Below are 14,317 nucleotides of genomic sequence, written 5' to 3'. Positions count from 1 at the left end.
ACACAACTTCATCAGCTCAGACAGAATGGAAATTGCCTTATTACAGCCCTGCACGAGCAGAGTTATGGCAGCCTGTCTGCCACTACATTTATCATCTGCAAAATGGACCCAATGCTTGGCACTCTTCCACGTACTCCTCCTGCTATCAGGATGCTGGAACACAGTGAGACAGTGACAGGGCAGCTCACCTCTGCCCTCAAACAGCTTGTGAAACACGGGTTCAGAGGCCAAGACTATTCCCTTAGGTAGCAGAAGAACAGAACAAGAAAGCCACAGGCAGAATTTGTCATGTTATCCAGCAAACCCTTAAGATAAATGTTCTGTTTCAGTTTTGGTGACAAAGCCTCCATTTGTGGGTTTAGCCTCCAGCACAGAAGGAACTGGATAACCTGGTCTTTCCCACAAGGAAAACCAATGACTTTCTCATACTCATTTCAAGATATCCTCTGTGCAAGATTATGATGTATTTCTTTGATGCTGCAGCAGTTATGGAACCAGAAAGAATAGGCCACTGATTTAAGGCCTGTACCTACCAAAGGACAGAATTTTGCCCTGACAATATTTGCACACAGAAATGAGTCTCTTGCTTGCAGGTGGACCTGCAAGGCCTGACTTGTAAGCCCACTATCTTATAAAAATATATAAGAAGTAAATACAGTAAGTAAAATTTTAAGCACTATTAGGACCAAAATAAATTTAACACAGTGACACCTCACACACACACACTGCACATACTCTATATACATACACTATTCTGAAATAGTTCAAATCAGAAATTCCAGAATTGAGAGCCCTTATCCTTTCTGTATGTATGTAAATATATACATGTGGCACAGAAACTGCATAACTGGCCTCACAGAAAACAAACCCATGTACTGGAAAAGCAAAAGTCAACAAGTAGCAGCGCTGCTACTTCAGGGATGAACTCGAGCACAGATCCAGGAATCAAATCAAGTATTTTTTTGTGCAATATTTGCCTCCCACATCCCCCAGGAAGCACTTGTTTCTAAACTGAACAAGTGAATATGTGGGCACTCTCCCTGCCAGCTGGCAGGGAGCTGCAGTGTGTCATCAGTTCCAAGCTGTGAAGGCAGAAGACAGAGCCTGGCTGCAGGAGAGCTGCCATCAGCACACTGCTCTTGCTGAGCTGACCTTGGTAAAGCTTCTTAGGAAATCTTAGTACAAAAACACAACTTTCTGATAGAGGCCTTAAATTCTGTGGTCATGCATCTGATAATAACTAAGAAAAGTGTCTATATCTCCAGGTCATTGTCATCCCAGAGACAATCAAAAAATTGGAAGAGAAACACGAAGACACTGAAAGTCATATCTCAAAACTGAACTGGTTTATTATTTAGAGCTTTTCAAAGGGAGAAAGGGGGGAGAAAGGTAAGAATAAAGAATTGTAAAAATAGGCAAGACAAATTTCTTTCTGAGCTATGCTTACAGGGCTCCTTGGCCTGCAGAGAACTCTGCTACTTTCAGAAGAAAAGTCTTTCCTAGAACCTTTTATGTCACTCCAGAGAAAAATAAAATAGACTGTAGTCTGAAACTTCTGGAGTTTGGGTATTTAAGATAACAAAACATCTTTTATTTGCTGCTTCCTTTCACAACCGTAGAGGTAAAAGAAAGAAAACAAAATCCTACTTAACATTTTATATGCAATTCAGCAGCAAGCATAATGTAGGAGCAAATCCTGCCAGAAGGCAGAAGTTCTTCCAGGAAACATCCAAGTCAGACACACAAAGAAATTAAGACTATTTTAAAAACAACCCACAGAACTTAAGGTTCTCCACATACCAAAGCCCAAAATATCAAGCCCTTATGGAAGTCATCTGAAAGCCACATCTTAATAGGGTCCAGTAAAATTATGTGTTTACTCATAAAAGACTCTTTGATATGCAAAATATCCCAAATGAGCTTCTCTCTTCATATTTAAAAAGGAACAGACTGTTCTCCAATTTTAGGTGTTTGCTTTTCCTTAGGCAGTCGTGTAATTAGTGACTTAAGCACACTGCTTTGACAATCAAAATAAAGCAGCAGCAGTTCGTGTTGGCACTGGAAAGGTCTTATTTGCACAACAATACAACTTACTTTTGTCTAAAAATAAGGCCATCTGCTTTTCCAGACACTCGGGACCACCACTGGTGGATTCATCTTCATATTTCAAGGGGATTGGAGTGCTGGGGTCGGCTGCTGGAAGGTCACCCTCCTTTTTAACACTGCTGTCGACAGACTTCAAGCCCTGCAAAAGGAAGTTTTGAGAGCAATATTTAGCAAACATGGAGTAGATCAAGAGTTGGGTGGTGGGTGAGGGAGCACTGGGAAGCTGACAGTGAACTCACCTCCAGGACGTGGTTGAGCACGAGCCGGCAGCGCTCCTCGGTGCCGTGGCAGACTGGGAATGCACAGCTGGGCTTCATGGGAGCAACAGGGAAGGAAGAGAATGAGTGTTCACCATGGGAAATATGAAAATGACTGGCCAGAAGATGCAAATGAGAGGCAGCAGCAAGGAAAAGCATTAATGGGACACCTGAACTCTGTGCTAAGAGGCGTCACAGTATTTCTCTCCTTTGCTCGGTGAGCAGTTCATGTACCCAGGCCCCTTGGTCCCTCCTGGTAATTCCAAAGACAGTGGAAAGCAGGGATGACTCTATTCCATAACATCATTACAAAAGCATCCAGAGAGGGTCTGCATTGCAGACCCTGGAAGATAAGCAGATTCAATACCACACAGAAATCATTTATTCAGCCTACACGAAGTTGCACTTTTGTCACCTTTGAACAACTCAATGCCCTGGAGTTTTTTGGGGAAGTTTGTATTTTTGTTTTCTTCTGGGGTAAAGTAGAAAGGGAAATTCAAATGTTTCTGCACCTGCACAAATTGTCATGTTTTCAACTGATGGACCTTGGAGTGTTCATAATTAAGACAGCAATAGCAGTTACAAATATTTTTAGGAAATCATCATCTTTGCTCCTCAGTACAGATGTTGGAAAAAAGGTTTCACTTTTGACCATTTAGAGCAATTTCATAATCACATCCCTACCTAGGGAAGGCAAGTAAAATATCAGAAGTAAAATGTTATGAACAGTTTCTTCACTGATCTTCCCAGATCCTTGTGTTCCTCTATTTTGTTACAATAATGTCCAGGAAGTGCAATGAAGGCAGCGCTGTTACAATTCTGATTATTGGTTTATGAAGCACATATACCCCAAGGAACTTTCAGGAATACTTTGGATATGCATCCAGCTGTTTCCTTAGACACCATATGTATACATGTGCAGAGTAAAGTGTCATCTCTATTTTAAAATTAACTATAACCAAAATTTCAAGGAAATCAAAATTGCTGTCTTCTGACCAGTTACTTGGAAAGACAAATAAAAGTGGGAATTCAAGGACTAACTCTTTGAAAATGAAGTAGCTGATGCTCCTGGAGAAAAGATCAAACATTAAATGTGGGTCCAGAAAAAATTACTAAGATACCCAAGGTATCCACACGAACTCATGGTCATCTCAAAATGGCCAAGGGTGACAATTCTTTCTCTACTGCCAAGACAGGAATATGCAAAATTTTGCCCTAAAGAACATATGGAAGATGGTAGGGAAAAATCTGCATTAAACTGTAAAATTCAAACACCTCAAATTTTATGAGCAGCTCATAAAAAGTTTCTTTTCCCCCCTTCAGTTACCCTGAAGACAAAACTAACAGGTAACTGAATTTCACTGCCCAAGTTTGTCACAGGAACTGAATCTTCCCAGAAAACCCCTAAAACCCCCCCAGTGTCACTCACACGTATCCGATGCACAGACTTGTACTTTTCTGGCACTGACAACTCTCCAACAGATTTGATTATTGCCACTGCTTTATTGTCATCTGGGGGGTCAGAACTGTTACTGTAGGAACCATTTTCATCACTGTCTGGCATTTCTTCCTCTTCCTCGCTGTAACTCTCATCAGAATTTCCATTTATAGGGAAGTCTGTACTGTCTTCTTTCTTAGGTTCATCCAACTGAAAAAGCTCTGATAACATGTAGTTTGCTGAAGCAATAATCTTTTTAAAGAAGAAAAAAAAAAAAAAAGTCATTTTCAAGGTATACTTTTCTTCTGAGAGACAAGAAGAATATAAGTTATCTTAGAATAAGGAGGACAGAGCACATGCAAACAGGTGCTTAATAACCTGTAAACAGAGCCTGATCAAGTTCCCTGAGAGGGAGAAAGATCCAAGCCTAATCAAGTTTAGAAGAGAATAAAAAAATCAACTGGTAAAGAATGAGTATTGCCTGTTCTAAGAGCTTGTAGATAACAGGAGACAGCACAAGGATCTGATGCAAGAAAAAAAATTGAAGATTCCACTGGGATTTTGAGGACTTTTCACAGCTTTAGAAGGAATCTACGAAATTCTTAATAGTTTACAAGAGAAGGTGTAGCACATATTAACTAATCAACTTTAAATACAATTCAGGTTTTTCACATCACATTTTTGGGATTAATTTTCAGCTGAAAACAGCTTAAATCTAAATCATTTATAGGCTGTCTAACCAAACCCACTTGCTGCAAGCAGGTTGTCCAGTTGGGATGGAGATTATAACCTCTCTGGTTGACCTGTCTCAATTTTCAGCCACCTTCAGAGCAAAAATGTTCTTATATTCAAATTTTACACTGTCTATCCAAGATCTGCTCCCAAAAGGCTCCTTGGGAACAAGAGTAAAAGAGCAAATGTAATGACAAGTTCCTTTTTAGAGAAGGACAGGAGACTCGTGCAGCAATGAGGGTCACCAAAGGCAACTAATTAAAAAAAATAGCGTGGGAATTCTTTAAACACAAAATCAACTTTTAAGGATTATAAATAAATTTAAATTCTCTCCCTTGAAAGGAGGAAGAAGCACACACCAGGTGCATTACAGTGACAGTATTTCTATTTATTTACACAAAAGTACAAGAAAACACAGAATTCTTACTTGAGGGTGTCTGCCATTGTCCAATAACTTCAGACAATTCAGGAGCAATGTTCTGATAGTGCCATAGTGTTTCTTGTTCTGGTTTTTCTTCAGCATCATATTGCAAGCAACTCTGAAAGAAAGTTGAACAAAACAGTAAAATCCCTGGTTAATTTCTTTGTGCTTAGAAGAAAAAGAAGCTTCAAACAATTCTACTGTCAATGTAGATCTGCCAAACTTTAGGATGGGTCTACAACTTTCTTACATGGAGGAATGGTGAAAAGGAGAAAGTCTGTTTTGATTTAGTAGGACCAAAGTTTACCAGGTTGATGTGTGTGACTGTCATTTGATCATGATTTTTGGTCTGTATTCTTAACACAACTGCACCAAGAACTAAGTATTAGGACAAAAATTATGAAAAACTCACTTGTACAGAAGAATTGCCACTGGCATTGTAAAAGGGTTTTGGTATTTGTCTTCTGTCTCTTCACAAAGTGTGGTGAGGTCATAGAGCTTTACTATATCACTCCCACTTGCTGCAAAATAAAATCTTTCATTAATCAACGTGACTTTACCATAAATCTTTTCAAATTAATCTAAACCCCCTTACCTTTAAACAACCAATAAGTATGTCCTTCTTTGGTGCAATTTGATTTCAGAAAAGACAAGATATTTTGAGCAATATCTTTTATCACTTTGGTTGAAAAATTTGAGTTTTCCAAATTGGGAATATCTTCAGTCTTGATCATTTCATATTTCTGCAAAGAATGTATGTTAAAACTCAAGATTAGGAGGGTTTTCTGCCACCTACGCCCCCAAAATTCATGTATCAGTGTCTCTATCAACAGCTAAAAGAAACAAAGGCTACAATTATGGTAAATTGAGTTAATTTCTATGATTTTAAGCAAAAACATCTTGACTAAACTACTCAATAAAAGCTTTCAGAAGGATCCACTTTGTGACAAACATGGTAAATGGAGAAAAAAAAAGATGTCTTGGCAAGATTTTAAGATGTAAGATGATTTCTGCTGTTGCATTTTTTATTTTTGCCTTCACTCATATATCAGGGGAAGAAGTAATCTTGCATGCATGAAAGGGAGGGGAAAAAAGAACACTATTTTTAGATGACTGCTGCAAGCTGTCTACAGGCCTCTCATTCTGCAGCACAGGATTTTTGTAATCTTTTTTTGTCAGAACAGTAGAGAGAGATCTGCTACAACTGAAGCCATTTCAAAAACTAGAGAACAGATTATTCTATTGTCCCCTAATGCAAAGGGCCAGACTTACCTGAACAATTCCATTCACATGAAAGCACATCACGAGCTCTGGGACGTTGCATATTAAGTTGTCCAACCAATAGTCAATTCCTGTTAGCACATTTATTGGCTTGTTGTTATCCCTGAAACCAAATATTTCTAGTGTTATTTAAGTATTTATTTACTGCTGAGAGTACATTAGGGATGTTTACTAATGGGATTTAGACTTAAGTCACCTGAGAGGGGATGGATACTAAAACAATTATTTGTGAATTGTTATAACAATGAGCTGTATCAAAACAGATTCACTGATCTCTCCAATGGAATATGCTCACATTCCATCAGCAGTTTGCAATTTTTGCCCACACTGAAACTTGAACAAGTTTCAGATGCCACATTATTACCAACATATGTACTTAACAAGGTCTAAAGGAATAGCAGTATTAGCTGCAACTAATCATAGCACAAATCATCTCCCAGACCTTCCTCACAGAGCAAGGTGCTATTAATTCCTAGATGTGTCTTAAAAAGATGACAAATACACCAAGTGAGTTTCAAGTTTTTGCTCATTCTTTGCCTGTGTAGAGGCAGGAACAGAAAGACTAGTAATCAAGTGATCAACATCAAAGTGTGACTGGAATACCTCTGTTTTACTGTTTAATAATATTTTAAGTACTTTTGCCCAACTTGCTTATTAAAATTCAGAGTTCCAGTAGGAGAAATTACTGCAAAAAACACAGATAGATAAATAGGAAGCAAAGCAACAAATCAGTCAAGGCTATTTCCTGAAGTTCCAAGCTCACCTGAGACGCAGGCTCACAGCAGGGTATCTCCCACCTCCAAATATTGGCATGTTTGATCCCACCAACATGTGGATATCTTCAAAGGTCCACAAGATATTACGGACAAAGTCGTTTTTAAGTCCCTTCATTAAGAGAAAAAAGATTGGGTCTATAAATCACTGGCATCAGACTTGGTCTCTGTGACATTCTGTGGAATTATGAGACAGCAAGAAGCCAAAGCAGCAACTAAAAGACAGCACGTGATGAACTAGGCTACGCATTCACGGGAACTGAAAAGACTCGGGGTGCAGATGCCACGAAAGCTACTTCTACAGGGGACTGAGGTTCTCTCTGGGTTCCAATTTAGACCAGATTTGAAGTGTGTGATGTTCAGACTGGGGGTTCAGATCTCACAGATATCATACCTGACTGTTTTCCCCGTCATTGAACAAAGGAGTCAGGTTTTGTTCTTTGGGGGCTGAGGCCACGTGCCCCACTATATATGAGGGTTCAAGAGGCACATTTCCCTGTGGAAAGCACAAGGATAAGGAGTGATTCTGCTGCTGAGGTCAAGTTAGGCCATTCAAAGAACAACAAAAGCACATAAGGGAAAAACCTTTACCTCTAACATCTTTAAATAAGTATGTATTAAACTACCACAAGCCTCTAGTCAGTGACTAGAATGCTTCTTTTCTATAGATAGCACCAAAGTTTTCTGTACTTGATTTATACACTCAGAGGCTCTGGAAAGAAATCAGAAAGTGTTCCTAGGAACTCCTGATTAACTCAGGGGCAGCACCAGATTATCAGTCTCCAGAAGCAAAACCTCTTTCCTGCTGTTTTATTTATAAATTAAAGAAAATCACAGTGTGCTCCTCCACAGCTTCTTTATGATAAACAGTCTGCTGACTGGGCAATAGCTGCTCAAGAGGGTGGGAGAGAGAAGTAGTCCTTTTTCTAGCAGTTTTTAAGTACTGAAATATTTCTCCACTCTGGAATATTGCTACAGCACAGCACATGCAGTTACATTTTTATGGATAATGAAGGTTAGAAATTCCCTAAGCTGGCTGACCAGGACACTGAGTTGGTAATACTGTGCAAGCACAACTAGAGCATCATTATTCTATTAATGCAGAATGAATACAACAGATATTTCAACCTTTCCAAAACTGAATCAATTCCTGGTTTATATTACTCAAAACCCCACAGGAATCAACAGTTTTCATAAATAAGTTTAGCCACAGATGGAAACCCTGACTCAGGGCCTGATAATAATCAGTTTGTTGCATAATTACTATAAACATATCCCTTTTCATTTGTGTAATCTCATAGTAAGTATCTGTAAATGTTGCTTAACTGTTTTGCAAATGCTTTCATAGATGTTCATTTTCCTCTTCCCCTAGTAAATTAAAGGCCACAAAAGACTGATTTTAATGGCAGATTTAAAAAGAAAGGCCAGAACCTTAAGCTTCCACACACAGTTTTTGAACATCATTTTAGATAAGGTCATTGATGACTCCTCCTAGCCAAATGCTTTATTTCTGAGCAATGCTGGAATAAATAACAATTTAACATTACAGCCACAGTACAAAGTAATTTCTGAAATTTGGAGCTCTGAAACACTGGCATAAGCTAAGCTGCACTTCTTGCCAAGTTCTCCTCATGCCTTAGTTCAGCTCTTTCAGTATTTCAACATTTCAACATCTGTGTCTCTACAAACACTGAGGTGCCACATAAGACATTCCACACACCAACCTGGTTGGAGGCACCTGGATCTTCAGATAACGAGGAAGGCATTTCAAAAGGAGCTGGCCAGGAGGCCCTTCCTGCTTCATCACTCTCACCTGCAACAGGACCCTCCTGGTGCTGTTTGGAAGTGGAAGGAACAGGCTGAGCAGCTCCATCACCATTAATGCTGACAAAGAAACATTGGAAAGTTCAGTTGACAATATGCAAACAGATCCATTTTAGAGTTATGTTTGATGCACTGTTCTCAACAAATGACTTGGCTAATATGCAGTTAATTAAGTCAGGTTGTTTATTTTATGCTTTAATACTTCAATTTTAAAGTAAAATACTTCAATTTCTGGTAAAACATTCACATGTTATTTCCTGATCTTGTCCCTCAATTTCTTCTGTGTAAGGCTAAGTCAGTAAATAAGACAGGCCATAATGGAGTTTGAACATTTACTTCAGGACCAGACATGAGGCAAAAGTAAGTGGTGCAGAATTCAAGATTCATGCAGACAGAAGGTTACCTGTAATACAAAAATTTAGAAAGTATAGCCTTCTGGTACCAGTGTTCTTTACTCTTCTTTTTTCTTTGCCACTTCTGATCAATCAGCCTTTGATAAAATTCTTTCAGCCACGTCCAGTCCCCTGTCTAAGCAGTATTAAAGATAAGATCAAAATTAAGATCAAAAAGTAAACAAAGTGTCTTATAAACTTGCAAATATTCATCCAAAACAAGAAAAGAAATCCAGAAAATAACTTCATAGCTGAAGTCCTGAATTGAAAATTTATCTTCTTAAAAAGTTCTTAGTGAAAATTTGACTTCATTAGAAACGTCAGAAACATAAGAGGTGACACAGTAACAAATATTTATTTAAAATGAAATTAATCAAATAGTTTAGCAATAGTGAAGTAATTACAGGAAAGTGGGACGTGGAATTTTAGTCCTACAATACCCTAAATACAGGACATCAGATGTGGTCCATGGCTAAACTGATTGCTGCAGAACAAAGCACCTCTGGCACTCACATATGATCCTCAGGAACTTCCATACATATTTCCTTGCTGGCTACTCTGTTCCTGAACTAATGCATTTTGATGCCACACTTAACAAAAGCCAACTGGTTCACCTGAGAGGATCTCATGAAGAGCTCCTGAATATCCAGCTCATCCAAGAGAAGCGTCCTCCCGATGCGATGCACGGCCATGCTCACGTGGGACTTGCTGTAAGGGATCTTCAGGAGCTTTTTAATGTTCTGGCAGGAGAAAAGTGAAAAGAGACAATATTCAATGTAATTATACTGCACTGTAAGACAATTCTAAGGCTCCATCGATGCTGACTTGGGAAGACAAACACCATCACTCCAAACATCCTCCCTTTATTGTTCTTTCCCCCAGCCCCCTTTGGTCATCTGGGGTCACCTGTCCTGGCCGTGATTCCTCCCAATTTTCTAGGCACCCCCATCCCCTCACTAGTGTGGCAGTAGAAGCAGGAAAGGCCTTGGCTCTGTGTAAGCCCTGCTCAGCAGTAACAAAAATATCTCTGTATTATCAGCCCTGTGTTCAGCACAAATCCAAAGCAATCCCAGACCAGCCACCAGGAAGAAAATTCCCCCAGCCAAAACCAGCACACACGCTCAGGAAAGTAAAACCTTATAGTGCCAGTGATTCTAAACCATTCCTCAAGAAAATACATTTGTTGAGGTCAGAGAACACAAATGACAGTGAGAGAGAGACCAAGCAGTCAGTAAACACTACACACACGATTTAAACGTGTTCTGTCTTTTGATAATCATGACCAGCTATCAACAAAACATTACAAAACAAATGCAAGTGGATGGTTTGGATTTTAAAGCTTTATCTTCACCACAGGAATAGCAACACTTTGTCGGGTGTCCAGAGGAATCTGGAGAGAGATATAAGTCTGAATACAAATCTGCCAAATCTTAACACAGTAAATGAGTGTGTATGTTCCTTCTGAACAGCCTCATCTGAATTCTACAGGTATTTCCACCACCAAAAAGCTGACACAAATCAGAGGAAAGAAGCAGCAAGTTGGAGGGCAGCTCTCTCTTCTAGATATGAATAGAAACAGAAATCATCTTCAGAGTAATAATTTACATCAGAATAACTAATTTCAAACACTCAAGACAACTGCCTTGCAAGAGTGATGTGCTACATTCACTAAACTGCATATTTTAGCTGGAGATTATTTGTAGAAACCCACAGAAAATATGATTTTCTCTCTGCATCTCTTAGTGATCACAACTCCCTTACATGGCAGGGCAGAAGTTTGGGAATCTGTGTTTCACTGGGGGATCTTTGCTTTTCCTCAAAGGACACAAAGATGCCAGAAAGCCCTGACAGTATCTTAAAATAAAGTTTATGCAATACAAGAGTTTGCATGACAGAACTTAAAAAGTTGTACATACCTCTGAATCAGACACCACATCTACATCATTTCCAACTGAGTCAATGAAGTCATAAGCCATCCCAAAGCTATTTAAAAAATTATGACAAGTTAACACAGGTGCAGCATGACATTAGAGACCTGGTTATAAGTCTTATTAAATCTTTGAAAGGTTTTTTCATTAAAAAGAAATAGTCCAGCTAAACACCACCAAGTGTAATGAGACTTAAAATTAATGACCAAAACAATTTGATTTTCATACTCTACAAGTTTTTCAAAGATACCTTTAGATGCTTAGATCTGATTTCAAGACATTCTAAAGTACCTGAAGTTTTGTTGAATTCAAGAAAAAATTGAAGCTATGGGAAATCAGCGAAATTGAGTTATTTCTTCAACACCAAAAACAAGAACAGTTTTTCAAAAAGAGTTTCTCTCTAAGGCATTAAGCCTGTTAAATACTTTAATTTTAGTAACTGTCATCTAATTTCACCTCTTATTTTTCAAAACTGCCCTGCATGTTGTAACAGACACATCCCTGTATATTCCTCCACCCTCATTAAGGCCTCTCTAAATTACAAGCTACTTAAGTTAGAATATTTCAATGTACAGATCATTCTTTAAAATTAAACCAGATATTACTATAACCCCAAAAATACACAATGTGCAAGTGTCCAAAGTTATACTTGTGCTATCAGCTTTTTAATACTGACACTAGAGAGAGATTCAACTGCCAGCCTCTATTTGATAAATAAACATAATATCGAAAATAAACAGCAAAAAATCATAAAGCCCTGAAATACATGTTAACCTGCTCAAAAAAGGACAGCTCCTAAAAGAGATTATGAGGATTTAAACACAGACCTTCCACAAACTGTTTAATTTCACTGACTGGTTGACTTGGTGTGAATTTGCTTGTTCAGCACAGGATTTGAGCCTCCTGTTTATAAACACTCTGAACTCAAGTCATTCAACTGTTTAACAAACATTCACAGTGAAAGGTAACACTGCTTTTTGAGTTTGCCCCTTATTTCACCTCCTGTGTTCACTCCGGATATAACCAGGAAATTCCATTTGCCATTAGTTTGTCAGATCCAGTTTGTAAAGATCCAGAAGAGCTACAAATTGGCTCTTGGCTTCCAAGGGGAAGCATATTTGTTCCATTTTCACCTGTTATCACAGGCAGGCTAGCTGACTGAACCAATGCAGTTTAATTTTGGCCAACCAGTGAAGAATATAAAATCAGCCTGACTGTCTCAGGCAAGGTGTCAACATGCACTTGAACAAAACAATCATCCACAGCATTACCAGCATCATTAATCATTTACAAAGGAGACAAGATTATAGCATAAAGGTAAGAACTCAAGATGAAAAAGTAGAGGGAGAATGGTTAAGACAAAGCCATAGCTTGTTGCTACGGTAAAGTCTGTTCTTTACCCTTTAGATGACACAGATTCCAAGTTCACTATTAGAATTCTTCATAAAGGCCTGGAAGAAAATAATTACCTTGAGAAGGGTTTACTTTTTTTGCTGTTGCCCAGAATGGTTGTCCCTGCTGGCCCCAGCTTGGCACTCTCACGTAACCAGTTGGCCGGGGGGAGCTTCAAGTCTGTTTTCTCCTGGAGCCGAGCAAAGGCTGCCTGTGGTGGGGCAGAGGAGTATTTCACCACTGCACTGCTCTTCACTTCATTGCCTCCAAGGAACAGCACCGACCCCTGCTTTGCAAAGAGAAATTAGCCTTTTATTTTTAAAATGTTGGCAATTAAAACTATCAGGTTTGCTCTCTAATCAGGTATTTTTAATGGTAAGTGACCAAACCCCAGTCCTGTATTCACTTACCTCTTTCTCCTGCATGTGCTCACGAGTATTTCAGTTATCCTGAAATGTGTCAAACACAAGCTCCACTTCATGAGTTATCACAGAATCATTAAGGTTGGAAAAGACTTCCGAGGTCATCAAGTCCAACTTATGCCCAATTCCCACCTTGTTCCCCAGCCCAAAGCACTGAGTGCCATGGCCAGTCCTTCCTTGGACATCTCCAGGGATGGGCACTCCACCACCTCCCTGGGCAGCCCTTTCCAATGCCTGAACACCCTTTCCAGGAAGAAATTCCTCCTGATGTCCAACCTGACCCTCCCCTGGCCCAGCTTGAGGCCATTTCCTCTCCTCTTGTCCCTTGTTCCCTGGGAGCAGAGCCTGAATTCCCCCCTCCTGTCAGGGAGTTGCAGAGCCAGAAGGTCCCCCCTGAGCCTCCTTTTCTCCAGGCTGAGCCCCCCCAGCTCCCTCAGCTGCTCCTGGTGCTCCAGCCCCTTCCCCAGCTCCGTTCCCTTCCCTGCACACACTCCAGCCCCTCAATGTCCTACTTGACATGAGGGGCCCAAAACCTCCCCCAGGATGTGAGGTTTGACCTCAGCAGTGCCCAGCACAGGGGGAATATTCACTGTCCTGGTCCTGCTGGACACACCATGGCTGATCCAAGCCAGGTGCCACTGGCCTTCTGGGCCACCTGGGCACAGTCATGGGGCTGAAGTGCCATTAAGGTCAGTTCCCCATGGAACATGAAATCACTCAGAAAGGCCAAAATTAAAACATTACTCCCACTAAAGTCTGAGAAAGTAAGTGTTGGCTAACACCAAGTGTTTACTAACACCGACATTAGAGCTAAACACTCCAAGTAATAACAAATAAATAACTCTCACGGCTGCCTGTTTCTTGCTAAATACAGCAAGACCCGCGGCTGTCACACGCGTGTGAGAGGCTCTGGAGTGTCACACGTTAAGGGAAAAGCAGCTCCACAGGACACTATTTATGTAAATGCGATGCACCCGGGAACAACAACAGCAACACCGCTCGCAATTAGCGCTTAATCATAATTAGCGAGCTGCCTACCGCACTCCGGCCCTGACAGCGGCATTCCAGACTGGAAAGAGGATCAAAGCCACCACTTAAATTAGAGCACCACTAGGGGATGTGTTCGCAACCACGGCTCGTAACCCCCCCTCAGCGCCGCTCCCTCACGGCCCCCCCTCTACCGCCCGTACCTGCTTGGGCTCCTCGGCGTCCCCCCTAAGCGGGGCAGCGGCGCCCGCGCCGCAGGGCTCCTCCATCGCCCGGGGCTGGAGCGGGAACAGAGCCGGGAACGGGGAACAGGGAGCGGGAGCTGAGGCGCTTCCCGGAGGCGGCCGGCCGGGAACAGCCGCCT

At 40.5% G+C, this 14,317-nt stretch overlaps 1 protein-coding gene across 4 annotated transcripts in view; it reads right to left on the bottom strand.

Moving 5' to 3' along the window:
- EDRF1 (erythroid differentiation regulatory factor 1) overlaps positions 1-14,317 on the bottom strand; it is a 23,109-nt gene extending 8,792 nt beyond the window's left edge. Inside the window, exons 1-15 of one of the 4 annotated variants that reach the window (XM_051801061.1) lie at positions 14,157-14,317; positions 12,622-12,830; positions 11,141-11,207; positions 9,839-9,964; positions 9,236-9,360; positions 8,733-8,892; positions 7,403-7,504; positions 6,999-7,120; positions 6,227-6,338; positions 5,550-5,697; positions 5,367-5,475; positions 4,961-5,072; positions 3,793-4,053; positions 2,346-2,417; positions 2,095-2,245 (exon numbers count right to left, since the gene is read on the bottom strand). In XM_051801061.1, the coding sequence (XP_051657021.1) occupies positions 2,095-2,245; positions 2,346-2,417; positions 3,793-4,053; positions 4,961-5,072; positions 5,367-5,475; positions 5,550-5,697; positions 6,227-6,338; positions 6,999-7,120; positions 7,403-7,504; positions 8,733-8,892; positions 9,236-9,360; positions 9,839-9,964; positions 11,141-11,207; positions 12,622-12,830; positions 14,157-14,222 (1,942 nt within the window). In that variant the 5' untranslated portion in view covers positions 14,223-14,317. Of the gene's footprint in view, positions 1-2,094; positions 2,246-2,345; positions 2,418-3,792; positions 4,054-4,960; positions 5,073-5,366; positions 5,476-5,549; positions 5,698-6,226; positions 6,339-6,998; positions 7,121-7,402; positions 7,505-8,732; positions 8,893-9,235; positions 9,361-9,838; positions 9,965-11,140; positions 11,208-12,621; positions 12,831-12,954; positions 12,985-14,156 lie in introns of those variants that run through there. The other 3 variants (XM_051801064.1, XM_051801063.1, XM_051801065.1) reach the window with 3 other exon arrangements.

Source organism: Manacus candei, unplaced genomic scaffold (genome assembly GCF_025592945.1).
Source record: "Manacus candei isolate 608988 ecotype Guabito, Panama unplaced genomic scaffold, ASM2559294v1 h1tg000050l, whole genome shotgun sequence".
Classification (NCBI taxonomy): domain Eukaryota; kingdom Metazoa; phylum Chordata; class Aves; order Passeriformes; family Pipridae; genus Manacus; species Manacus candei.
Note: the sequence above shows the minus strand (reverse complement) of the source record. Positions and strands in the feature narration are given on the sequence as shown.